Source organism: Aplidium turbinatum, chromosome 8 (genome assembly GCF_918807975.1).
Source record: "Aplidium turbinatum chromosome 8, kaAplTurb1.1, whole genome shotgun sequence".
Taxonomy (NCBI): domain Eukaryota; kingdom Metazoa; phylum Chordata; class Ascidiacea; order Aplousobranchia; family Polyclinidae; genus Aplidium; species Aplidium turbinatum.
In genome coordinates, this window is record NC_137479.1 from 18,421,210 (window position 1) to 18,448,115 (window position 26,906).

Below are 26,906 nucleotides of genomic sequence, written 5' to 3' on the forward strand. Positions count from 1 at the left end.
GCAGTGGTTCTAATGAAACATATTCTTCGGTTGAATGGAAATTGGAAAAGTCGGTCAAGTAGAAAACGCGGATTATTGACCAATACGATCAATAACCATAGCAACAGCTGTCCAGTCTGACCAAATATAGGTCGAAATTTTTCTTAGCATATTTCAAATCTAGCCAAGGGGAAATATTTGAAAGGATTCCAAATTTTTTTTACATCAACACTACTTCCACGGACGTCAGATTTGGTCAGCAAAAGATCGAATTATATCAAATGAACCCTTGTGCGCAACTGTCGCTTGATTTCCTAACGCGACCAAACCAGATTAATGCCAAATCGCAATATTGCTTAGTTGGATGTGACCTAGTTTCGTGGGAGAACAATATTGGAAACCTGTTCCGAAGCACATTTCCCACCATCCATGCTAATTAAAAGCTGAAAAACTTAATGAAAATGCAAATTATTGTGTCACGATATTTGCATCGACTATGGCTTTCAGATTACCGATACTTTAAAAAATGCATTCAGCAAGTAGGTTAGTTGTTAAAATTAGGTTGACCTGCTTTGTTTAGCGCTCATTTTCCATGCTTAAAAAGGATTAGATCATAACATGTTTTCTTTTTGTCAAATCAAAAGTTCAAACACTGTACAAGATATGGTGCGCAATGAGCTAACAGAGCAAAGATTACCTATAAAAACATCTGCCAAGAAAACATGCTTCACGATAAAATCCATTTAAAAAACCCAACCAAAGAAATTCACCAACACGTAATACTCAATGCAATGAAAGACCAACACCAATCGTGTCTGAGGAGGAATCTCTAAACATGTCTTCAGCTTACCGTTGTGATAAACTGACATTACAGACTTACATTGTTCCCCAAAACTTGGTATTAAACTATTTGACGATGTGGATTACGAATGTAATTTTTATGAGGAACTTTTACCGTGAGAGGTATTTTTCTGAGAAAGTTTTTAGCAAAGAGGTTTTTCACTTATATTCAACTGTCATATCACAGATGTACGATACTATACTTCCTTTACTAATGTATAGCGATTTTCTAAAATCACCTTCCCAAATAGTTGTGCAAACTTTGTGACAAGTTTGTGTTACACGTGAGGTGAAGAAGGGATCGTTGAAACTCGAATGTTAGTCGTGAATTGACAGGCAAGGGTAAAAACAACAATGTTCCGTTGTATGTTGTTTGTGTAAGACTTTCTGCAACTTTCCAATTCTTAAATCTGATGAAACGGTGGCTTCCTTTGTTTCCAGTGTGCTTATTGTCATTGGAATTAGATTGCCTGATACCGACTCACATTTTTTTAGAAAACTGTTTGTCCTAGCTTTAGAAACGTTACCACAAGAACGAAATTAGTCAACTGATGCTTAACTGCCTAACAATCACAATGTTTCCCGCTATTCGACATCTTAAAACATTGAAGAAATGTTTAATGACTTTAATCATTCCAACCTTTTGACCAAGGCAAAAATCGTCGATTCCGTTTTAATTTTGTACAATACTTGCACGAAAGCAAGGCGTTGGCAACGAAGTGTTTATTTGATGTGATGGAGCTTTTTGAAATTAGATTCAGTTTCTAAACATACTCTAGTGATTTAGAATGCTTATTTTGCGCACGTGATTCTCTGTATCAAGCAAATATCCTACCAGCCACCTCAGGCTTCTAAGAGTCCAGGAAATGACAAAACTATAATCCTATTCGCAGCTTTCCTTCTCGTGCTTAATTGTTGAGTGCCATCGGGTGTTTGTACTTACCAGGCGTTTTGTTGAGTAGCCCAGCTAGCAAGATTGGATCTTCCAACTTTGACTTAACGTCTACAGACAATGACTATATAAAAAGACAATCAACGTTAAAGGACCAACTTTACTAGCTGGCAAGCATTGGGCCCAACTGAATATAATGCAAATCGCTTGTTCTTTGTGCTTATATTTGAATTTTAACATTGAAATCTGATCTCTGAGATAAAAAAAGCGAAACCGAAGCTAAGACTCAATATCGTTTTGATAACTTGGGAAATTTAAGAAGGTTAACTTTGATGTTTTTTTGTCCACGTCCACTGCGTCATGTGCCCAACGTACGCGCGACGTGGCAAGTTCCTTTTATACTCGGGTTTGTGGCCACGCCTTAGAAACAAAAGCTTTACGGCTGGATGTTATAGCTGCCGTTGTGGGCTTTTTAACATCAAGAATTACAGGGTTGCCAGTTTGACAGTTTTCTTGCTTAGCTCAAGTAATCTGGTTGTTTTTTTCTTCGCGTTGTACGTAATGTACCAAATTGATAGTTTTTGATAAACCGTGTGGTAGTAGTAGCCTACTGTTTAAGATTACTTTTTGGATAAATCACGGAAAAACTGACAGAATGGACCAATTTCAACCACTTTTAAGTACGAAGACTTCTCAGAGATGTTTGGAATGTAACTGAATTTTTACGTTCCAAATAAATTTTCTGGGCAGAGTGGACAGACTGCATAGTTTTTACTGCTTTCCGAAAGAGTGTTTGTTAGTTTGTTGAATCAATACAAAGAAACTAATAATAATGTGGAGTGAGTTTTTCACAAGACATATTAGAAAGCTTCCATATTACGATCTGTCGTTGTGCCCCCGAGGAAAATATACGTCATTGGAATCTATTCTGATTATTTTTTTATTGTCCGCGAAAAGCAATTGAGCTGCATTTATTGATGAAACATATGAGGCATAAAATAATCGAAAGCTTGCCCTAACGAGGAAGTGCGGACACAGGCGTGGCCTGTTGCAAACATGATGTGCTGGAAACATGCTTGTCTTTTCAAATGTTCTTTTTTAATTTGTGATTTTGAATATGCAACACCTTCATGAACACAGCCCCAGTGGCGGATCAAAGCAGATCATTGCGGCGATCAGAGCAAAGTGACATCAACATTGCATACGTTTAACACAATAGCAAAGGATTGAATTGTACGCTTTTTGTTTTCATTTTTAGGCTACATACTATAGCGCATAGGTCTTGCCATACTTCCCGATTTAGCTGTGACACTCCAGAATCCAGATTTTAGGCCTTGGCCCCAGTTTCTCGCCCAGTTGACCATTTTGTTGCGAAATTTTTGATTTAAAATTTGCTTTTGTTGTCATGCTTGATTACAGTTCTACACAAACAGTCGCCATTTGTTTACATGCAATGCACTAATTCTGATGTTGAGGCAACGTTGTTTTTGACTTATGTTTCTTCTTGTGCTGTGAAAGTCATTCTGACCTGACATTCTGAGTGCAAAAGCGGGACAAAAATGCAGTCATTTCAAACTTTTAAAAACTAATCGAGTTTTTATTTTGTTTGCCTGGAACGTCAACGCTTGTCGAATTAAGTATTTTAACCACGGTATGAAAAATGTGCCGTCTGATAACAATTTTTTAGCCGTATTTGTTTTATGTAACAGCATTGCTGAAATTGGTAATTTGCCAAAAATGTTGTCTTATTACGTGTGTTATAAACTTATATGGCGTGGTCCATCTATAAATATAGTAGTTTACAGAATGGACTTCACAAAGTTTGCAACATGCGTACTGGTTTTGCATTTCCAAAAAAAGCCACAATAAAGCCCCACCCAGCTCGTAAAATTAGTCTTGCGTTGATCCATTGTCTTGAAACGTTGAGTCAAAGCAAAATAATGAATTTTTCTCTGCGGGTGCTAATGCGACATCTTTTGATGACATCAGGTTTTACGTATTTAGCTTATTTAATCTTCATTGACGTTAAAAAAACGTTACAACGTCAGGTTTTGGTGATTTGGGTTGAAATGCGAAATGGCTTCCTGAAGTTTCTGAAATACACAGTTTGTTGTAAATGTATCTTTGCACTAATGCACTGTGCAAAGTGGCGCACAACGGTTTCAAGAACTTTTTTTCTTTTAATCAGATTTCTTTACTTCACTGTTTATTTAACTTATTTGGTTGATATACAACATAAGTCTGCAGTGTTTGTTTTGAGTTTCAAATGTTGTTAATTTGTTTAATTACTCAACAGCTGTTAGCAAGTCAGGCCTTGCTTCGTCCAAGTATTTATTTGGTAACTTACAATACTGCCAGTTTTCAATAGAAACAAATTTTATTGCTAAAAAAGAGTTGTAAGCACACTTCCGAAATTATAACAATCACGTATTTGCAAACAGCAGTACATACTGGCAATGACAACATTTGTCCAAAAAGTGTGGAGTTCGGTATGAGATCAAATTCATCGGCATTCAAAGGCTTAAACTTCAGCGAAGTGGTTCGGAAGCCTCCGATGAGAACAGTTCCATTTCACAAAATGGCGTTTTGAGATGAAACCTGCAAAAAACATCCTGTACAAGTTGCTACCAAGCGACGGAAAAATACAACACAGTAGCTAAAATTCAATTGAGTTAAGACAGGGGTGTTTAAAGTCCGGCCCGCGATACATTTTTTTATGGCCCGCGCCTGTTGTTTCACAATGTGTTATTTTTGGCCCGCAGACACACAGAAATCATACCAATTCAACTTGCATTTAAACAAAAATTAAGACATTTTCTCACAGACAAGAGAAACACCGGTGAGAAATGTTGGAATCTTTATTGTAGCATAACTGCGAAATCAACTACGTATTGTTGTCCTGAAGAGGATAGGCTAACATTCATTCATTTTCTTGCTAGCGGATTCAACGGCCACTTTTGGGATTTTGCGGACTTGTTGCTACTCACTTTTTTTTCTGCTTGATGAGGATGAGGCTCCGGCTTAAATGCAGCTAATTGACCTTCATTGCGACGTCTAATGCCGAAGTCGACAGTAACCTCTTTCCCTTGTGCTTGTTCATCAGCAGCTGGAAGAAAAATTCCAGAAATGCTAACGTTTTCAAAGAAATGTGGAGCTTGTTCGGACAGACGTTCTTGCATAATTATGAAAAACAAGAACTGCTGGAGATCAAAACTGAGGGACTCTCGCATACGTGACTCGAACCAAATTTGACTTCGGTATTGAAATCAAGACGTCACTTTCCTTCTTCACATCTACACAGCTGTACTATGCAAAATTTCTGGGTGGTTCAATCTGGGTGGTGATATGTAGCTTATAGTTAAAAAATAAATAAATAAAATGAAATAACTTAGAACCTGCATATTGCTTTGTTGTATAAAAATGATATTAAATAACACTATATTACTTATGTTACTATACAATGCATCATCCTTCGAGCAAAACAAGATTATCAGGGATTGTTGGCACGCGGCACTTCCGCATTATCAAATTTGGCCGCCTGAGAAAAAGTTTGGACACCCCTGGGTTAAAAGAATTTTTTACATATATCTTCTTGGTCGTTTGCTTATTCAATCATTGAACTCTAATGCAGTTGTATATTAAAGATAGAATTGGATTATTTTCAAATTAAACAACCACCTGAAACAGTCGTTTCACTCAATCATGGCTAAGATTTGAGGCATCATATTACATGTCATAAAAGTGGATGTATGTTTTCATCGCATAATGTTAAATCAATCCAAGCCAAAATCATTTTTCAATTTTTGCATGATCATTGATCATGGCTGGCTTTGCAATCTTTTATTTTACAACAGGGAGTTTAATAAATTCCTGTGTGCGGACGTAATTTTTACTGTTTGTGCGTTTGCGTTGTTATTATGTTGCTAGACGTTAAGTCGATGCAAGGCACTAGTTGTATTCATGTGATCATTCTTCAAGTTGTCCCGCCCAAATTCAACTGCTAGCGATTTACTGCAATGAATAGAAAGTAGGTTGCTAAGACAGATGGCAGCTAGCGAACAGTACGAAGTAGGTTAACGCTGTTGACATGTAGCTGTTCGAGATTGATCGAGAACGAGTAAATCCCATGGAGAGAGCACACAATCGATCGGCGTATTTTACGAGAAATAATCAAAGTGGGTCACACTGATTGTACTCGAAACAAATCTAATCTCACAGATGAATAGAGACAGCCCAGTTTCATCGCATGCTGTTCTTCTTTGTTAAATCGTGTGCAGAGCCGTAATAGAAACATACAAGGGCCGTCTTTTTACTCAAAGGCTTAGCTTTTATTGAAACTAAATTACCACAAAGGAATCTTGCGCAGTAGCGAAGCAAAAAGCTTGAAGTATTTTTCTTTTCTACATCTTCATTTACTACACACATGCAAATATTTCCGTCATGTCTTTACTGCCACATGATTTATACTCAGCAAATTTTAAAGATATGCACGTCAAACTTTATGGGATGTTGTAATGATGTGCACCTTTACAAAACAATATTGTGTATGGAATTCTAATGGCTGTGATGAAAATCAAGTCAGATATCGAAACCAGATACATTACTGTCCTTAATAGTGCAACATTAACGTAATGTATGTATTCTTAAGAAATGTATTATTTTTCTGCTTTTGCACCTTGAGCTATACGATAAAATGGGGCTATACGGAAGTAGTTGTTTTACCGGTTCGTAGCAACAGTGTATTCAGAAACACAAAAAACTAGATGAATTTACATTTTAGGTGTGGTACTAACACTAAATGAGAACTTTGCATTTATATCTTGTTGATCAATTCATTCATATGACCGAGCATAGAAACTTTTAAGTTTGATTGTAACCTTCTGGTACGTGACTGATGAATGGCCACATCAGATTTTCATATTTCTCAGAACCAACGTCGCTCTTCTACGCTGTGTATACGTGGAGCATCTTGATTTGTTGGTGCTTGGTTCAGAAGATGGCTACATCTACTTGTGGGGGTTCGATTTTGCGGCTGTGAGCGCTCTCACGCGGCTGACTCCAGAAAAAGAAGTCAACGACCTCGATCGGTGAATTTTGTTTCTTTCTAAACAAAGTACTGTTCCAGACAGCAAATCAGTCGTTTTTTTACATTGATTCAACATCTACAGACGTCTGGGGTACTGACGTTACATTGTTAATGACAAATCTCCAATAACAATGTTAGTAATTTATGATTTTGCTATGGCTGCGTGATTTGCTTTTGCTGCAAAAACTTTGAGCTGCTTTGTATCCCGGTGGCTTATACTGCGATTGAGCGTTGTCTCACGTTGAGAGTTTTAACATATCTGTAACATGATGGCGATCAAATCGTCTACTTTGCAGGAAATACAACATTCTGCTGGACTCCTGTCGCGCGATGGCTGGTCCACAGAGCGCAGAAAATGGAGGCAACGATGGAGATTCGTCGTCCAGCGACAACATACATGGAAAAGATAAACGATTTAGTCTATTCAACAATTCTCCAAGAGATGTACGTGATACAAAACTTTCTAAAGCGTTTTAAGACGTTTTTTTTCTCATGTGTACGATTTCATCTCAGACAGCAAAATTCATTATTTTTACATTGTAAAAATAAACGAAACTGTAAAAATAACGAATTTTGTTGTCTGGGATTGTCAACCAAAGTATCTGCTTGTCATCCAAGTTTGACATCATTTTACAGTCACTTTTTCACATTTCTAAGATATAAAGGATTTAGTGAGTGTGTCAATTTTTTACAAAGGTACCTACTACCTACATTTTATTACAGCAATTAACGTTATCACAAGGAATTACTTTTAACTGATTGACTTGCAACGTAATAGCAACCTATGTCGGTAGCTGATACTGTTATTGCCGGCTGCATAGCCGAGTGGTGAGAACACTGGAACGGCAATCGAAAGGGCGCCGGTTCGACACCACTCAAGAGCATGCGGCTGTGTATGTGGCAGGACACTTGAAGGCACGCCTGAAGATGGACACGAAGATTGGCTTCCTTGCCTTCCCGTCTACTTAATCTAAATCTTCAACCACCGGGTGTAAGCCTGGATACGACAAACAAAAACAATACTGTTATTGTACGATTGGAAATCTCCAAGCTAGCGGCGACGAAGATGCTGGTTCGGTAGGATTATTAAATCGCAAGTTATTACCGGACTGGTATGTGCTCAGTCTTGTGTGGACTGTGGACAGCAATGAAGAACTAGCTATTTTCTTCTTTAAAGCGAATGTTAAATCATTGAGACAAATATTTTGAGCCGACTGGTTTTTTCTTCAGTCTCCAGTGACCCCTGACGCTAGCAACGAGATGAAGGATTCCGTCACTAACCGGGTGGCTGGGTTCATTTGCAGGGATGTGCTGATTGGCCACACGAGCTGCGTCACTGCACTTGCAGTCGTGCGTAACGAAGCTCTTTTCTCATCAACGTTCCTGGTGAGTGTTGTCATTTCTTGTTACGTCACACAGATTTCTCTCATAAAACTGATTTCAGTTTGATCAATGCAAAGCAATGTACTTTCACTGCGCACTTAGTTTTATACAATTGTTTTTATTGCGTTGATTTTATTAGTCTCTTTTTAATTAGCCGATAAGATTGCACTCACGAGAGACCGACTCCTTACGACTTTATGTACCTTTTTTTACCCATCACTTTTCCTAGCATTTCTTCGTGTTGGCTTCAATTCGTCTCACAACTGAATCTTTTAGCTGAAGAAAATCATAATTTATTTCCAGCTCTCCGCTGGATGGGATCGCCGTATCTTCATCTGGTGTTTAGAGACAGGAAAATTAGAAGATAGGTTCAGAAACACAGCGAAAGTCTTCCACCATGAGAGGGGGACACAGGAAGAGGAGACTATAGAAGAGCTTGCCTGTGATGGTGTCATCTTAGACATAGAATATTGTGAGAAACGGTAACTATCCGTTATGCTTGAGTACACTTCGGCCTAAACAAATTTGTCTTTTCATCAATATAAAGTATCTTCATCTTCTAACACAGGGGTGTGCAAGCTTGCAGCACTGCTGGGCCAAACACACGTAACCAGCTTGGTCCGCTGGCTACAACTGTGTTGCACAAAATGATAGCAAAGTACACAAGTAGCCTCAACATAGGCAAACTGCGGTAACGTACCATCACCACTGTCACAACTAGGCTGTATCCTTGAAAGGAACAATACAGTACTACTGTACTGCCAAGTGTCCGTACTTGCGTTTACTAGAAATATCTATTATTCGCTATATTATGACAAATGTGCACGCAATAAATAACCACGCAGCTACCTCACGCCTAGCTAGCGAAATTTCACATTGATTGAACTGGTCGGGTTGCCAAACAAAAGTAATGTTTACTAAACGTTGCAAACTTGAGGCGTAAATGAAAATCATCTACTGGCCCACACATTATTTAAAATCCGTACATTTTCACGGGCCGACAACTTTGGCCAAATGTGGCCCGCGGGCCACGGTTTGCACACCCCTGTTCTAACATCTTCCAATTGAAAAACCTTTGAGCACCAACCTCGTAGATTTTTTTTTAAATTTCTAGTTTTTTTGTTTTTTTTTCAAAAAGAATTTTGTGTATGAACGTAGAGCACTGACTTGTTAAATTAAAAAAGAATCAATAAATTTAAATGAATCTACAACTTGCTTGAAAACCGTTGGTGCCACGAAATATTTCGAATGATTTCGTGAATTTCTACTCTTTTGCACCGCATTAGCATCGCAGAAGCATGGTTGTTGTTGGAGAAGGAACGCTGTATTAATATATTATATTACAAAGCACGAATCTTCGCTCATCTACTTCCATTACACGAAGAAATGGTCAATATCAGTAAAGTTTTACACTTCACTGCAAGGTTGTCTTCAACCAACAGATTTCAAATGTTTTGAAACTAACTTCACAAATCGGGTGTAGCCTACGAAAAGTACAACAATTTGTAAACAATTCAAAAAGGACCCTTTTCGTCTGAACGAGATTACATGCTTTATATATGTAGTTGTTAATCTAAAAAAAATTTGTTTTCAGAAATGAATTCGCTTACACCAGCAGCGACGGGATGGTTTACATCCGGGAGTTCAGCCCCAAGGGATGTGACATGCGCCTACGTAACACACTCCAAGGTCATGAGCTCGAAATCACAGTTGTTCGTTGGAACGATGTTTACGACAAGTGGATAACCGGATCCGAGGATGGAACCATAAAAATCTGGGTCGGTTTGTGGGTTCAGTGTCGCAGGTTTATTGCACGAAACGAATTGTTTTATTGGCAGCAGGACAATTCTATGCCATGCCTTGTAACTTTGATAGATTGTACTTTGTGATCGCAATTTTGCGCTTTGTAAGTCACAGCAATATTTATAGCACTATTACTTCGCATCAAACTTAACTCGATCCAAGTTGCAGTATCCACACTTCACGTGCCTTGTTTGTCTCTTCGTATTTTGTTGTCCTGGCAGGCTTCACGTTTTAACAGCAGGGAAACTAAGTGCACCGGTAGGCCAATAGCTAGCTCGTCCACAAAAACCAATGGGACGGTGGAACCGTGCTACAAACTTGAGCGTGATTTCAAGTGATGGTTCAATTTTTGATTTCGGTTAATATAACCGCAGACTATGCACTTGATCTTATTCAATTGTACGTTTTATTTGAAACTTCAGTCAGAAGATGGAATGACATGCGAGCGAACTTTGTCTACCGAGGGCGGTGTCTCTACGTTGTGCATCGACAAGATCAATGGAAGCATTGTTGCTGCTATTGAGAAAGTTATAAAGTAAGTAGGTTTTGTTCGATTTTGTAATGTAAAATCTTCAGTGATGTACGCGCATACAAAAAATATTGACGCCGTCAGCGCAAATGCAAACGTTCGAAAAACCATACGCCGTATGCGTCGACGTAAGTTGTGAAAGAAGTTGGCGGCGTCAGCGCATACACTAGCGTAAACTAATTTTGTTTGCTAGGTGCCAAACATTCACACGGTATAAACCACTCAAAACAAACAAGTTTTATTTTGAATTTCCACGAAGAAACGCAAGCATCTGAAGGTGTTCATCTGACATTTTGCTGCGTTTTGGTTTCAATATGTCGATCTTTACCCATTGAAAACATTCTTTCCACTGCAGCGTTGGAAGGTATTGGCGTGTTGTAGCGAAAAAAAGACATTAAAAAGTATGCGTTGACGCTATGCGCTGAAAAACCGCGAAAACTTTACGGCGTAGCCTCAAGCGACAACTACCCAAAAAATGTGGTTGTAAGCGTTAGCGTAAACAAAAAGTTTACGCCGCATGTCTACGGCGTATACGTACATCTCTGAAAATCTTGGGTACCGTAATCAAACACAAAGGAAAAACCTGAAAAATCTTTACTGTTTAGTGTTTAAGGTTATAGTGCAAGCCCTTATGATGGGAAGACTTTTTGTGTATTAGTTTCTTGAGGAAAAAATTACAATTACAGTTTAAAAAATATATCCATCAAGCCTCGAAAAAACCTCTTCAATTATCTTTATAAATTGCGATTTTTGCAAATGAAGACGATGTCCGATCAAGCTCAAACCTTCAGGAATGTCGTTTTATGACTATTCGCAAGAAAGAAAGTTTGTAGCAATGAAATCGGAGAAAAAGTCCAAATTTCGACCCACCCTAATACATAATATGTGTAGCCTATTACAAAGACACTGTTGTTATTGATAGGTGGCTGCTCTGTGAAAACAGATTTCACTGCAACAAAGGTTTGGCGATAAAGTCATGGAACGTGTCCTTGGCTTGAACACAACACCCAAAGAATTGGTTTAGTTTGCAAAACTTTTCTGGGTAGAATGTTTCATCGAACAGTAACAGGAAGGCAGTAGTTTTACTATACCATATACAGTTACACAGATTGCCGGCAACAACGAGATAGCATTGAACAACATCAAATAACACATAAGTTAACTTACCTATTCGTTTGTTTAGCAGCAAATGGTTCGTAAAAAACCTGCAACGTAAAAGTATACGGGACCCGACCATGGTTTTTGTGGTGACGTGTTGACATTACGTTTTCAGAGTTTACGACATGGAGACTTCGAATCTTGTGCAGACGAATATTGGTCACACCGAGAACATACGAAGCGTTGTTCACGTGGTGGAGAGATCTCAGGTAGTTGATTTATCGATTTGGAAATGTTTGAGATTAAACAAAAATGTTGATAGCCGCCCGCTCAGGAACTTTTTGTGATGTGTTACTCGTCGTTGGCACTGACTTAAGACAAAATATTTTTTTTGAGCGGACGCCAAGACAAGTTTGTCCACAACATAGCATGTGTTGTTCATGTGAATTCGAAACGGTTTCCTTCGAAAAATGCTTGGGACACGGGTTGAAAAGGTTGACAAACACTTGAGGAAGTTTTGACTGTATATGAGTGGGTTGCTGCTCACTGCGCCGCTACATATTTGTACAAACAAAACTTTCTTAGCAAGACGCTGGGCGACGAAACTCTTCATCTTGTTTCGTGACCATGAAACTGCCACCAGAGTAAAGTATTACGTTATGACTATGATATATTTCATTTTGAATTCTTTCTTGCTTCGTAAAATATAATTTTGTTTCCCAGTATGTTTCCGGTTCTTGGGACAAGACCATTCGGATATGGAACGCATACCGGAGACCAGTTCGAAGAAGGCGGAAAAAAGAAGAAAGCGGAAAAAGGCTCTGAAGAAATTTTTGTTTGATTTCCAAACAAGAAGTTGTTTCTGTATTTGTCTGTACCGTTTCTGTGTTCCCGTTTTTTTTTTTTGTTTTTTTTTTTGGAAAAACTATTTATTACCGCAACTGTGATGTTTGAAGTCAAATACTTGATGCTGTAAGCGATATAAAGCATTCAAACCTGACTTCGTTCGCAACGTGGGTTAAAAAGATACAATTTTATTTTAGTTTTGAACTCGATAGGCTGAACTAAATTCACTGTGTACTGTACAACCAACTCAAACTGTGGCCTTTTTATAAATTTTGTGTTTGTATTCCCTACTGTACAGTTTTAATTATTTTCTGAATGTCTACCTAAAACTTACCTGCAGTTCTTTACGTATTTTTAAACCTCCAGTGTAGCCTATGACGTGTTACTTGTTAATGTTTGTTATTATTGGAGTTCCTCTCGTTATTTTTTTGACATTTACCTCCTCGTTCATATGGGACAATCAAATGTCTTCATCCGGTTTATATTTCCCAAACTAAAACTGTTTTTGGAGCGTTTCTAAATCATCTATTCTAGGAAAAATTGTTAATATGAGCCAAGTTAATATGGGTTTATAAAAATTATTAATATGAACCAAGTTTGGGTTTATTGATCGCTCGAGTTATTCCAATTTTGCGTTTTTAGCAATGATTTCAAAAATCTACTTGAATGTTTAAGATTTAGGCAAAGACGTGCGGTCGTTCCCATCTGAGTAGGATATTTTTACCTCTTGTATTATATTTATCTTCGTTTTTGTTTAGCCTAGTCTACTGCAGTTTTTATCTCACTATTTTTTATTAAAGCACTGTTATGTTTACTTCAAAGTTTCTAAAATTGAACAGATTATAATCCACTGTCCACAGTTTAATTTTTGCCAGTTGTAGCTGACCTCCAGTAGAATCTCACGGACTCTCTATAAAGGAGTCTCTTGATGTGTTATGGCTTGAAAAAATACTTAAATTCAAGCACTAAATTTCATATTACTGAAATTGGAAACAAGAGTTTGCGATTTAAATGCTAAAGAGCCTCGTATAAAACCTAAAGCAATAATAGCCTATCGGCTACGGTAGCCTACGTTTAGTTTTGAATTGGCTAATGGTATGACAGCTATGCAATGCTAATAATGTATTTCCAAAGAGTAAAGTGTTAAAAAATAAGTATTTAAATAATTATTTTTTACTTTAGATAATTTTTGCTTCACTTACAGAAAAAAATGTCTTCATCTTTATATTAGAATGTTGTTTTCATTTTTTTGTAAAATGTTTCTTTAACTTTTTACGATCTTATTTCAATATTGTTTTTAAATTACCTGAAGTTACTTTTATTTTTTGCAATACGTAGCTTACTGTAATAAAATTTTGAGTCGTTTGTGTTTGTATTACTTTCAGAAACTCAATCATTGAGAAACAAGCACAAACGCTATAGGCATTTCTTATTCCATTAGTGTTTATTTTGTTTTTAGTAGGCCTATAACAAATCAATAACACTTTACAATATAATGTTCTCAAAAAGACAAATCAAGTCAACAAACGTAGTAGCCACCCGTGAAGTTGCGACAAAAATACCGGTAGGCTACACAAAGTGGTGAAACAACACACGATAATCTATAAATGCAAAAGAACAGGCCAGTGCTGATGGCAAAGCTCAACTTCGTCGCGTAACCACGTTCCGACATGTTTGAACTACCATGCCCATGGTAGTTATCAGAGCGATAGGAAACTAAAATTGGGTTTATATTACAAAAGTGGAACACGATAAAAAGTCATAATCATGCAGTGATTGTAGGTGCATACCCCATTCGCCAAATATTCATAAATTGACTTCTAGGTCTCAATTAAACTGTGGGTGCTAGGTGATTCAATAACGGAACAAAAGCTAAGGTTCCCATTATACTAAGTCTTCAGCACTAGCGAAAGTAGGGTGGCCAGTTGCTTTCCCTCAGCAAATTTGTTTACCCAATTCAGCCCTGGGTAGAGGTGAGCGGTGTTTCTTAACAGCCAGTTTAAGTCTGTAGTTGCACCAGCATCGCATGCTTGAAAATCGAGCAGGAGCGTATCCAGCAAGTAGCTTTAAGGAGGAAGATTTCAACAAAACAAAATGATGCGCAGGTCTACATTAGTTTGACCTTGCAAATACGCCAGTTACTTTTCTGTGTTTTAGGAAGGGATCAATCACCTCCCTCTGGATCTGCCACGAAAGGCGAGTAGGCCACTTTATCCAATCGCCAAATTTACTGCACTCTGGCCTAACACTTATTTACAACTTTTATATAGGTGTGCCACTATCCGCTTTGGTGTGACGTCACACCATCATACCATTGCTCGGCCATTAAACACAATAGTTAAAAGTGAAACATCAAAAACAAGGGTTGCTTAACGCGTGTCGTGTTTAACTAGATTTCGTTTCGAGTGAAGTTCTTTCATTCTTTTTTCAATTCGAATAGAATTTTCGCTCACGCGTTCAGCGTACGAATCTTTCTGCTGCTCCCCATATAAGCATGTTCCAGATTTAAGTTGTTGGCCATTTTGTGGTGTTTTGCATTCTCGGGCAAAGTTGTCTTCAAACTTATAGGTTCGTTTGGGAGTAACCGCTCTACTGCGACCTTGCGGACTTAATTCGATTCCATTCGAACCACTTGCTATCTGAGCAAGGGCACTGCCGTTAAGTTTTTTGTGATTAAGACTTTGTTTGTCGTTGCCATGAGAAGTGTTCTTCTGTCGACGCATTATGAATCGTTCCTTTAATGCAGAAGGAGTATTTCTCACTTGTATTTCTGCTTGTCGTTCCTGTACAAAAATTATGTTCACAATATTAAATCCTTAAAGCTAGTTTTATTTTTTATCTGCAGTAACAGGCTGCACTACAGAGCCAAAATACTTAAGTATTTGTAAGCAAGAGAGATCTAAACTTCCTTAGAGTAATGTGCCGCTTTTTGCTGTTCTGTTTAGATTTAGCAACACTTGAATGTTATATATCAAAACTAAAAAAGCATTGTCTTGCAACAAATATATTTAACTGATCACCCTTTTCAATTTTTGAATTTTGCAAAATTCCTCCTTGATTTCTTCACGATGAAGTTCATACCAAAGTTGCCTGAAGTCAGCGCAAAAGTCTGACATGTATCGAAGCATTGAGAGAACAGTTTCCTGCAAATATCCGGTAAATAGTGGGTTATTGAATTGCCAAGCATCGGTTGCAATGAATTATAAATGCTCCTGCTTTTACGCAAGGAAACCAATGAAATAAGTTGATCTTCATTGTTTAACTAACATATTCTTGTATTCTAACTTTGTATTTTAATCAAGTAACTGATTTTTTATTAAGCAAAGCTTGTAATGTAGGCTACACCTGAAGCAAAGTTCACCTGAAAAAAATTCACTAGCAGAGCGGGTGTAGTCTGCAAGCAATTAGTTTGTTGAGATAAGTTTGATATTAGGAAGAGATATGTACGGTAGATCTTTCACATTCAGCCTAACCGCGAGAAGTTGATTGCACTCCTGTCAGTCAGGCTACAATTTACATTATACGACACCGGCTGCAGATTTATATTTTGCGCCATGTAGGCTAAGCTAAGCTTAGTTAAACAAAAATGCACAGCAGGAAAAACTTCTTTTTTCACAGTCACCTTTGTGTCCGTGTCTGTTTTCGGAAAGTAATAGTTTTGAAAATCCTCAGCAGTGAATAACGCGTCCTGATACAGTTGAGCTTGAACTCGCAATTTTTCTGAAGCTAAAAAAATGAAAAGCCTTGCTTAAATTTGAACTACGGTACTTCTATAATCTAGCCAGAAAGCAATTGCCAGAAAATACAGAAAATCTAGTTTACAGAATAATTGTATTTTTCTGAATTTAGTCTATTTTTATCGTATTTAAAGAAAATTGGCCTTCTACCTCTTTCCAGAAATTGTTCCAGCTTTGTCCGGAATGTTTCACATTCAGAAGGTATTGTACTTTCTTTAATAATGCTTGGAAGCAATTCCTCTCTGCACTCTCTCAGCTCCACTGCTTGATTTTCCAGCTCATCACCGATATCCTGAAGTGAAGCTGATATGGCTCTTGACAAGATCTCCGCATCGGGGAGACCGCATGCTTCGTTATTTCGCGGTGTCAAAAGCTAAACATCCAAATCAGAAATATTAATATGTCAATATTGGTTTATCATCACTAACGGGAGCTTAAGCTATTTAGGCTTAATATTGAGCTTTTCTTTAAACTTTAATGAAAAGTTATTGTTATAAGTTAATTAAAAATAGGCCTAAATAAAACAATCTACTTGATCATCGATTCTTCCTTCTAGCTTCATTTGTTCACGTATCAACTTCACGATGTATTCGAGCAAAGTAGTTTCTCCATTCTGAAAAAAAAAATGCTTCGTTTAACCCAATTTTGTTTAAGTAGCCCATCAGGTTCTCGGTTTGCTTTCAAAAACAAATAGAAAACTTGTTTACCTTATCCCAATGAGACTAAGACATAAGTTGATCAGAACTTCCACAACCGATGAAGTACTGTACGTAGCCTATGCTGTTGTGTAATAACTTAAAAGAGCAAGCAGATTAATTTTACTTTAAAACATTAGATAGTAACTTCAATTAGTTTTAACTGCAAGTGCAAAAGCAAGAGTTTTACGGCCTTAATTAGTTCTTTGGCGCTGATATAGTTTTTGTTTTTAAATCCACAAAATGTAAACTAATTAAACACGAAAAATTGTTAAAATAAATTACCTGAGATTTAACATCTTTTAGCTTCGGCAGAATGTCCAGCTGAAACCCATACGCATCACCTCTTTGCGTCCCTTTATTCATGTGGTTGCCTAGCAGCAAGATCGCTTCTAACACTCTTCTTAAAGTGACACTGCAAACGACATGAAATAAGAGCAACGCAAATACTGTAAATAATTGCAGCAGGCTACTATCATCAGCACTAGATTAGGAAATTCCGTCATTACAAGTTGGCGTTCAATTTTCCCATTTTAAATATTTAACAACTTTAATGTCGCTGATTTTCACCGACTTTTGTGCAGAACATGATATAATTGTAGCGGGTTGTGTACCTATAGCCTGAACTATAACACACGCGCGCAACACTGAAAAAACAACGCAGAACAACGTAATTTAATTATAAGTAATCCTACAGTAATTAGGTAGCCTACAGGTTTCAATATCAGTCATTTAAATTAAAGTTTTTCGTAGTTAAATTTTTAGGTGTGTGTATTTTTGTAGTTCTCGATTCTGTCGGCAAAGTGAAGTCAAAATTTTGAAGCCAAGATTTTGGGATAAAATTAAACTAACCAAACATGAGATATTACTGCATTATTAGTCTAAGTTACGATTAATTTATGTTCAGTAATGGCTACGTATTATATTACTAGCTTGTACCCTACAAGTTAGTTAGGCCTAAGTGGTTATTACAACTTATAAAGTGGTTATATCAAGTTTAGCACAAGATTCTTGGTTAAACTACCTTTGCATTATTCCATTGCAGGCTTCATTAACAGCTAAGAGTTGCTCCTGGATATCCACAATCTTGTCTGGAAATTTCTTTGCGAATATCCAGCACTGTAAAGTGATCATGACAAAACTTTGTAACCACTCCTCCTTTGTTCAGGTAAATATTAAATATATTTTCATTCAGCTTTTGTTGCATTTATCTTAAATTTAATGATTCCTACTTTCCAACCAATAAAACAAAGAGAAATAGGAATTTTTTTGTCGGTTGCAAATCTAAAGTTAACACAATTTGGGGTCAATTCTTTCAGCTGTGCATGAATTACTCCAACTAAGAAAAGTTGACAGCCTACTGCGCCATGTGATCATTACCCGTAGTCGTTCATCCAAGCTTGGTGTCATTGCCAACATCAAAACAAATTGTTCAGGTTTATCTAGAATAGCAGCTGGATGGGATTTCAAAGCATCATCTATCTGATCTAATTCTTCTGGTGTTGGGCGAATGTCGTACAGAGCTTGTAGTCTGCAATTTCAGACAAACGGAATGATCTCTACTAAAATAAATTAACTTATTTATAAAAACCATATTGGCCTACAATTTCAACCTTGATAGTAGATTGACCACACACACTCTTCATCTTCATCAGCACTAAAAATTTGAAAGTACCGTATTTAGCCACCAACTTGGCAATTTATGTTTTTCAAATTTCTAAATGAAATTACATTTACAGTACAAGCATTAAATTAAATAAGCAATGCAATATTCAGACTGATATTGTCACTGCTTTTGCATTGCTGCTGGATCCTACAACTTATTATTGAAACAGTTAAAACCAAAAGAAAACGTTTGTCTCTCGTACGCGTCTATGTCCAGCTTTTCATCATCCATGCTGATGATCGCATCGTGGATTTCATCAATGGGTAGGCGAATAGTGTTGGCTCTGATGCTGACTTGTCGAGATCTTTCCAAACCTAAAACTTTCATTGCACCTCCACGGTCGTTGCCATTGTCACCTTTGACTCTTGGTGTTTGTGAAGTCAATAGAGGTTTGCTGAATAACCTGTAGGAATATCGATACAATTTTTTGCTTCACTGATTGAATTCCATTTGTAGTCGGCCGAAGATTTTTTGAAACAATACAATGGAGTTATTTATATGAATAACAATGCGGTCAACGTTAAAAATTATATGCTTGCAAAAGCTTCATATTTTTTGTTAAATATAAGCTAAAAATAGATAATTAAGCTTACTTTTCGAATTCAGAATGATTGAAACTAATTAGTCCTTCCATTTCGTTCCACAGCACTTTATGCTTTTTGCCTTCAGTTTGATTCGAAATTTTTGTCCAAAACAGTGATTTCATGGGAGATGACTGCTGGGGTAGGGATTCAGAAGACAAACGTAAACTAGGGGATGGTGGGCAAGGACTAGTCTGTAACACAGTTTCATTGTATTAAACTGGCAGTCATTTTGGATGCTTTCATCTACTTATAAATTTAAACAAAGCAAATACAAATTTCTAAAAATAAGTTTTAAACAAGCCGCCAAATGCAAGTTATGTAAGCTAGCCTACACCGCTTAAATAACAATGTAAACCTTTTGGGAACTAAAAATAGAAACAAAAATATTGAATTAAAAATGCTAAAAACCTTTGAAACGAAAACGAATTCTTTAGCCGGTTTGTTCGAAAAAAGAAAAAGAAAATCAAAACCATGAAATTTTGCTCTTAGGCAAAACAAATAAAAAATGCTTCGTTTTCCTTCTTTTTTTTTATTAAATATACAGAAGTTTAACAATAAATAAAATTTAAGTCAATGAAAATAACACACAAACTTTGAAAGCTCAAACACGAACAAACCAACTATTTCCACTGTCACCATTTGAATCCTTACTGGAATATAAGACACACTGTCTTCATTCGTGTTTCCAAAATGTTTTGACTCATCAGCATTACCAGTGGAATGCAAAGACATCTCGCGGTCGCTTACAAAATCATATTCCTCTCGCTTGTGCATTTCGTTGCTCCCATTGACCTCGGTCGTTTCTAGGAATTATACATCGTTATAGATTTATTCATTTCGTAAAAAATAAATCTGCATTAACTCCAAAGCAGTTTTCAGGTGATAGCTGGTAGAAAACCACTGCCTGTTACAGACCGTGGTTCTTCTCTTGAGTGGCACAGAGACCAGTTCTCAACAGCAAAATTAGCAATACGGTTAGACAAAATTATGTTATCTAAAATATTTGTTGGTACAAAAGCTTCAAAAATTCCAATGCCAAATGCGTGTCTGCGTATAGACATGCAGAAGTGACCCCTGTCTTTTGATAGCAATTCAAGTTTGATACCGTGTGCTTGCATTTGTTTCCAAAGATCGGTGCACAGCCCTGTGGTGAGAGCCCTGATACAACACTTTAAAGTATAAAGGATGCTGGTTCGACACCGCTCAAGAGCACGCAAACAGCCTTGGCATGACACATAGACATGCATAAAGGTGGAAACGAAGAATAACTTTGTTACCTTCTCATTCACTTAATCCAAATCTTCAATCACATAAGCTAAGTCTAGTTCAACAAAGCATAGCTGGAGCACTCTGTGATCTAATGATGGGTCTTGAATTTCCCTAGCTTTTCGTAAAAATAAACAACAGCTCAAGATAACTTTCACATCTACTGCCACTGCGATTGCTGAGGAACAGATAGCAGATTATATCAATAAAAATTGTAGGCTACCACAGGCCCGGATTTAGGGGGGGGGGGGGGCAGAGGGGGCAGTTGCCCCGGGCCCCCCGACTTTTGAAGGGCCCCCCTATGTGGAAAAAATGTGATTTTGTGTTATTTTTTTCTTTTGGCCTTCAAAGTTTCTTCAAAATGCTGTGCAGTACTGGACTGATGCTACTGTAGACGTAGAGATGGTTTTTCGGGCCGTAGGCGCAAAAAAATTTTTTGCACGGGGCCCTCCGATCTTAAAGTGCCCCGGGCCCCCCATCAGCTAAATCCGGCCCTGGGCTACCATCTTCAATGCAAAGTCAGGTTGTTAAAACCGTCGGCTCACGAAACGAAAAAGTAACAATATGGAGAGGAGTTAATTTTAATTTCAACTTTTGCCCTGATTTTAAGATACAACAGTATATTCTAAGACCTCTTTATTGTCTACTGCCCTTTTGATAGAGCTTTCTCCACAACTACCTCTCGTCGACCACCATCCATTAGGCCTACAACAACTTTACAGTTAGTCTCAATATTGCCGTTGAAGCACCTTGAACAGAATTTGTCAGTCTAAGCTAAGGTTTTAAATTGGTTGTTACAGCAGAAGTGTAGTTACCATGGGCATTGGGCAAGTCGATCTCCGTGATTAAATTGAAACCAGCAGATAAAATAGACAGCAAGATGAAAAGGGTTGAGCCAAGAATCTCAGAATGGGTGCTCGTAAATGCAAAGTAGTCTAACTGTTTGCAGATAGAAGCCAAAGACTTTCATCAGTAAAATCAGTTATCATTACAAAACAAGCTAAATGCGACTTTAAGTCGAAATTGAAAAATAATTTTTGAAAAATAGTTTTTGGAGATAAGTTTTGGTCAATTTGCAGCGGCTTAAATATAATCAGTTTCACACAAACTGTTTGTACGTGGCATGTCACGCTTTTGCGCATGCGCGTAGTCATGCGTATAATGAAAAATGACCACTTTACTGTGTTTTACGATGAAACCAAGACCAGAGAAACTGTTTGCGGCTGTCTTGCAACATTTTTAATGTGTTTTGATACAGTAGCAAACAATATTTGAACTTCAAATACCACAAACAAATATTGACGCTCATAGGCTACAATACAAGGTAAGTTAGGCGAAACGAATTTTCAAAGTAGGGGGGAGGGAGATGGTTTTGGACGGAAAGTTCAAATTTTTTTACCAAAGGTCTTAGAGTATACTGTTGTATCCTAAAATTAGGATTAAAGTTGAATTAAAAAGAAAAAACGATTACACCCCCCCTCCCCTAGTAACAACACCCTCATTTATTATGTTCCAAAAAATGCGAAGGTTGTCGGTTGTCGGCTATACTGAAGATTTTCAAAGGCGTGATAAAAAAGGTACTGAAAGTAACAAATGATAGAGAAAATATTGTGCCACAAAGCAAATGATATGTTTTTATCCTTGTAACTTTTTCTTGTGTAGCAAGATAAATGTAATTTTTGAGAATTTTCAAAGTGAACCAATAAGCTATAGCTTACCTGATGCAGTCGAAGCTTTCGAAATCTCATGACTAAATCTAGTTTTCTTTTGTTGCTGATCGCTATTAACTCTTTGTAGTTCTTTTGCTTTCGCTTCTCTTTTGTGGTCACCATTTTGGATTCTTTGTGGAGAAGGGGAATCTGGAAAGTTCTTTTCCACCATCTTTAATGTTCGAGGAGCAGGAGAAGGTTGTCTGGACGCAGTTATTGATTCAAATGAAAAACACAAGGTTTTATAGACTTTAGAGTAACAATAGCCTATAGTAAAAAAACGAACACCTCAAATCACGAAAGGTCAACATCCGAAAATGGAATGAAATGAACGATGGAAGCCAGATTTTAGGATGGAAGATATAAAATTTCAAGGATGGAAAAGAATGAAAGATTTTGATGATGTGATGGAAGACTTCATTCCATCTCAATTCCATCATAAACTTTCTAACACCATATTAAAAAATGCAAAATTTGTAAAATAAGTTTAGTATACGTTTCCGTTTGATTACATTTTTTAAACGAAAATAATTCGATTTCCGGTTTGTATTAAACCAACGCGACTATTGCCGGGACGGTTGTTCGAAAACGAAAAGTCCACAATTTCACAAATGTCACAACGTTTTCAAATAAAAGATGGGATGAAAGAGAGAAGAAATTAATGATGGGGAGTATGGAAGATAAATTGAAAGATATCTATGACGGAATGGAAAAAAATCTCAAGATAGAAGAGTGAAAAAACGTCTTTCATTTCATTCCCTGGTTTAAGTGTCTTAAAGAATTCGTTAAGTAGCTTAAAGTATTTCAAGACATGTCTGCATTTAAAATGCCAACATTGAAGCTCGCAGATAAGAGCCTAAGTATGCCTATAAATCCCATCTATCCTATTTATTTTCATATAAAATAAGAACAATTACCGCTCTTCCATTTGCTTTGCATGGTCATTTTGGCTGAACATTTTTGAAGCTTCGAGTATGCTTTTTTCAGATGTCTGTGTGCTTGCTATATGCATTGATATATCATTACGTACTTCACTTTTACAAGCCACTCTTTCTTTCACACACTCTTCAACGTTTGGTATGCTTTTATTCTCAGTACTTTGCAGTGTATTGACGTGTTTTGCTGTTGAGTGTTCCGTTTCGTAGCTCACATAAATAGGAGATTCGCGTTTTAAAGAAGAAGCGATTTCCTTTACATTCTCAGATCTTGTTACGCTTTCACTTGCTTTTGAAGCCCCATTTGCTCCAGGTGACAGACCTTTAGTAATTACTGAATCTGTTGCACTTTTAGTCGTCAGAAGAGCGACTTTTGGAGCTTTGTCAACACTTTGGCAATTCTTTTTGCTTACAAGAGGTGTTTGTTTGTTGAAGGGCTGCTTGCGAGGACTTGAGCAACTGCTGATATTTTCAGATGTAAAAGTTGAAGGATCATTTTTATGTTCTGAAACTCCTTCATAACTAAATTCTGTATTTCTGTCCATAAGCCTATTGTTCGAAACTGATTGTTCGGATTCAAAACCATTCTTGTTGAACGATTGCTTTAGTTTGTTGTCTTCTGGTGTTGTGACGTCAGTAATAAAAGGAGTCGTTACCCTAAAATAAACAAATTAAATTCAAGTATTAAGGTTAATTAGGTTAATTACTGCTCCAGCTTCTAAAAATGTTAACCTGTTAATATCATCGTTAGTAGCATCCGTCAGATAACTAAGTGTTCTTGGAATCCTTTTTCCAAAAAAGGAATCTTCTGCAATCCCAGAGACACCTTTTGGTTCCAAAGTGATGCTTTGGCTTTGTGGATGAGAACCATGGCGTGGAGAAGATCGGATTCTGGCCTATAACAAAAAAAAAATGTCTATTTGGGCTTTGCCACATAGATGAGCCTTCTAAATTGCGGCATTTGCGTGATTGAAAAGTGGACGTTGATTGTGATATCAACAATAGATAAGCTACATCCGGTCAGTTATATAAACATCCGTTGTTGCAATATATTTATTTAAACTTTCTTTATTTTAAACCACTACAGTTTTAGCGTGATTAATTTAAGTCAGCATCCTCACCGGTTAACAGACGAATCTTGAAATAACCAGTGAGCAGTGACAAAATTAAGTTGGGCCTCATTGATATAAAATTTTGCGATATCCTGCGATCTTAAAAATAACATTTGATTGCTTTTAATGAAACGTGATCCAATCGCTACTGTAAAAGCAAAGAAAATCTTTCACTTCAGACGCTTAACATGAATGAAAGACCAAGGCAGACAAAAGGAATTTAGAAATAAAAGAAAAAATTTTTTTAACATACTCTGTATAATCTGTATTTGCTTAAAATACCACCCCTAAGCGAAATTGTAGGCTAATTCACGTATCATAACTAGGGCCCGCAAAAGTCAATAAAGTCAAAATTTTTTAAGGACCTCGTTATCCACGAATCAAAGAATAAAGTTGTTTTCAGCACCTATGGGACTGTTTCTAAGGTCAAAATAAAGTCAAAATTGACAATAAAGTCAAAATTTTCAATACAGTCAAAATTTGTCAAATTATGGCTTTTGACAAACTTTTTGTGTTTCTTGAGAGTAATTTTTGTCAAAATCCTCATGGAAGCATTTTAAATCAGTAACTGCAACACAATTAAACCATATTAACCCATAATAGCAGGAAATATGTCACAATGCCCAGTTAGATCAGCAGTAACTTTTATCGCAAATTGTCCCTTGTTTATTGTTACGTATTTAAATAATGTTAAAACACTTCCTCTTCACAAACGTGGTCTTTTCGAAGATCAACAGTTTGGATTTTAAGAATAGCTTACTGATATTCTGTAATAAAAAAATGCCTAAGCAAGCTAAATCGTCTTCTGCAAAAGTTAACCAGATTTGTCGAGATTATATTTGTCCATAAAACACCTTGACTTTTCAACAAAATATTACGTTTGGGTCTGAAATCGACAAAATATTATGTTTGGGTAACTGGTATCAATTCAAGGAAGAACTGTGCCCTCTAGAAATAAGCAATTTCGTTAGGTCAAAATAAAGTCAAAATTAGATAAAAAATAATGTCAAAAAAATTTTTTTTTCGGTCAAAATAAAAATGGCCCTAATCATAACTGAGCATTTTATGCTGAAGCTCGCTCAAGACAAAAAATATTCCGTCGAAACAAAACAATACTTTTTTCAACATAAAACCAACAATAAAATCGGATATTGTTGCAACTCAGCCAAATTGGTCATATTCAAATTAGAGTAAACCAAGTGGTGATTGGAAACGGTAGCCTATAGACATAATAGACTACAACTAAAAATTAGAAAAACAAGGCGATTGAAGCGGCTGGTTCGCCTGGGTGACACTATCCTAAACCAAGTTCTGCTTTTAAACAGCTCAACCAGGCCTACGCGAAAAATTTAGAGAGTGTGATATTAGCTAGGCCTACTCCTTTTTTACTTTTTTGTTTCGTCACCCAATTTCTCGTGCTATCATCAAAACAAAACTTGTCTCTTTATTTCCTATCTCGATTTTCTCAACAATATAAAACTCTATGCTTTCCTCCAATACCTCATGGCCACCTGAAGATGAGGCCTGATTTGTCACATTTTGCAGATTTTGATTACAGCTACTGCTAGCGTTTAATCGACATTTTCTGAGATTTTTTTACTTTTTGCTGTCTCCTAATGATATAAAAGTTTTTTGTTGCTTTGGGGAAGCAATAGCAGATGAGAAAAAGTAAGTTGAAAAACGCTGAATCAGACTGTTATTGAAAAATTAACAGTCTGACTAAAATCTTCGAAATCAAATTTTCTTTGGTTTTCAACATGTGAGGAAGTTAAAACCCATTGTATCATGCGAGGACAACAGTAAAGAAAGCGTAAAAATATAATTTTAGGAAAAATTTATTCAAGCATTCGCCCAAAGTTAGCAGAATCTGAAAATTTCAGCAGAATGTGACAAATCAGGCCGTATCTTTAGGTAGCCATGCTTACCTGAATTTCAGTATCTTTTGAATTGTCAGTTTCAATCGAAATTTTCAAAATAGCTTTTCCAATTTCCTCGAAGTGCTCGTGTTTTTGCTTATTGGCCGAATGAGCAAAAACTTGTGCGACCGGTTCTCGCGCAATGACGCTGGCTTCGTTTTTTGCCTTTGGTTTACCTAACTTTGTAGCATCAGTCCATCTGTACACATGGGCAGAGTCTTGAAAGCTTCCGCTGTTAGTCAGGCTTTCTATATGGCCTAAATCAAGGAGTTTCTGAGCATATCTGGCAGCTCTACTTCGTGACCCTTCAAATTTGCTGTAATAAACTAATAGTCTGTCAATCAGGACTTGGCCTTTGAAAACGTCTTTTGCTGATGCAGTTATCACCGACACGTCATCATTTTCCATATTTGGAAAATGAGGGCTACCTTTGTTGTTGGCGAATGATGTCATAGTAAAGATTTTTCAATTTTGGTTTTATTCATATCATCACATGTCTCATAATGCTCAAAGCAGTTCGCAAAGTTGAAGTTATCACAAGACCGAATAGGCACCACTACATTGTATTCCAGCTGCAGAAAACAGAATAAGAAGTTTGACAAACAGGCTAATATTGCGAATAAATTTTATACTTTTACAAAGAAATCGCCAAACGAAGCTTTTCGGAAAGTTGTAACGCGAAGTAAAACTACTGCTTGTTAAGTTGAACACAAAAAACATAATCACATTGTTTGAATTCAAAGTTGCACTCAAAGTCTTATAATTGGGGATTGAGTTCGAAAATGTACAAACCTAAACATTCATTGCTCAAAGCAGTCACAAAAGCTAAA

General features: G+C 36.9%; 2 protein-coding genes across 2 annotated transcripts in view; one reads left to right on the forward strand and one right to left on the reverse strand.

The window, feature by feature from the left end:
- LOC145775327 (uncharacterized) overlaps window positions 1-13,815 on the forward strand; it is a 29,490-nt gene extending 15,675 nt beyond the window's left edge. Inside the window, exons 11-18 of the mRNA XM_082586603.1 lie at window positions 6,640-6,798; window positions 7,094-7,241; window positions 8,028-8,183; window positions 8,484-8,662; window positions 9,775-9,958; window positions 10,406-10,518; window positions 11,786-11,879; window positions 12,334-13,815. Coding sequence (XP_082442729.1) covers window positions 6,640-6,798; window positions 7,094-7,241; window positions 8,028-8,183; window positions 8,484-8,662; window positions 9,775-9,958; window positions 10,406-10,518; window positions 11,786-11,879; window positions 12,334-12,435 — 1,135 coding nt within the window. The 3' untranslated portion in view covers window positions 12,436-13,815. The remainder of the gene's footprint in view (window positions 1-6,639; window positions 6,799-7,093; window positions 7,242-8,027; window positions 8,184-8,483; window positions 8,663-9,774; window positions 9,959-10,405; window positions 10,519-11,785; window positions 11,880-12,333) is intronic.
- An 89-nt stretch (window positions 13,816-13,904) lies between these two features.
- On the reverse strand, window positions 13,905-26,642 carry LOC145775326 (uncharacterized). Its single transcript, XM_082586602.1, has 15 exons — window positions 26,086-26,642; window positions 23,781-23,944; window positions 23,031-23,705; window positions 22,123-22,316; window positions 19,790-19,941; window positions 19,148-19,329; window positions 18,757-18,957; window positions 18,269-18,419; window positions 17,913-18,007; window positions 17,174-17,303; window positions 16,726-16,806; window positions 16,344-16,566; window positions 16,079-16,182; window positions 15,477-15,599; window positions 13,905-15,239 (listed from the first exon to the last, which is right to left on the reverse strand). Exons 1-15 carry the CDS (start codon window positions 26,527-26,529, stop codon window positions 14,826-14,828), a joined length of 3,333 nt encoding a protein of 1,110 aa, XP_082442728.1. The 5' UTR covers window positions 26,530-26,642; the 3' UTR covers window positions 13,905-14,825.
- Between the last annotated feature and the right edge of the window lie 264 nt (window positions 26,643-26,906).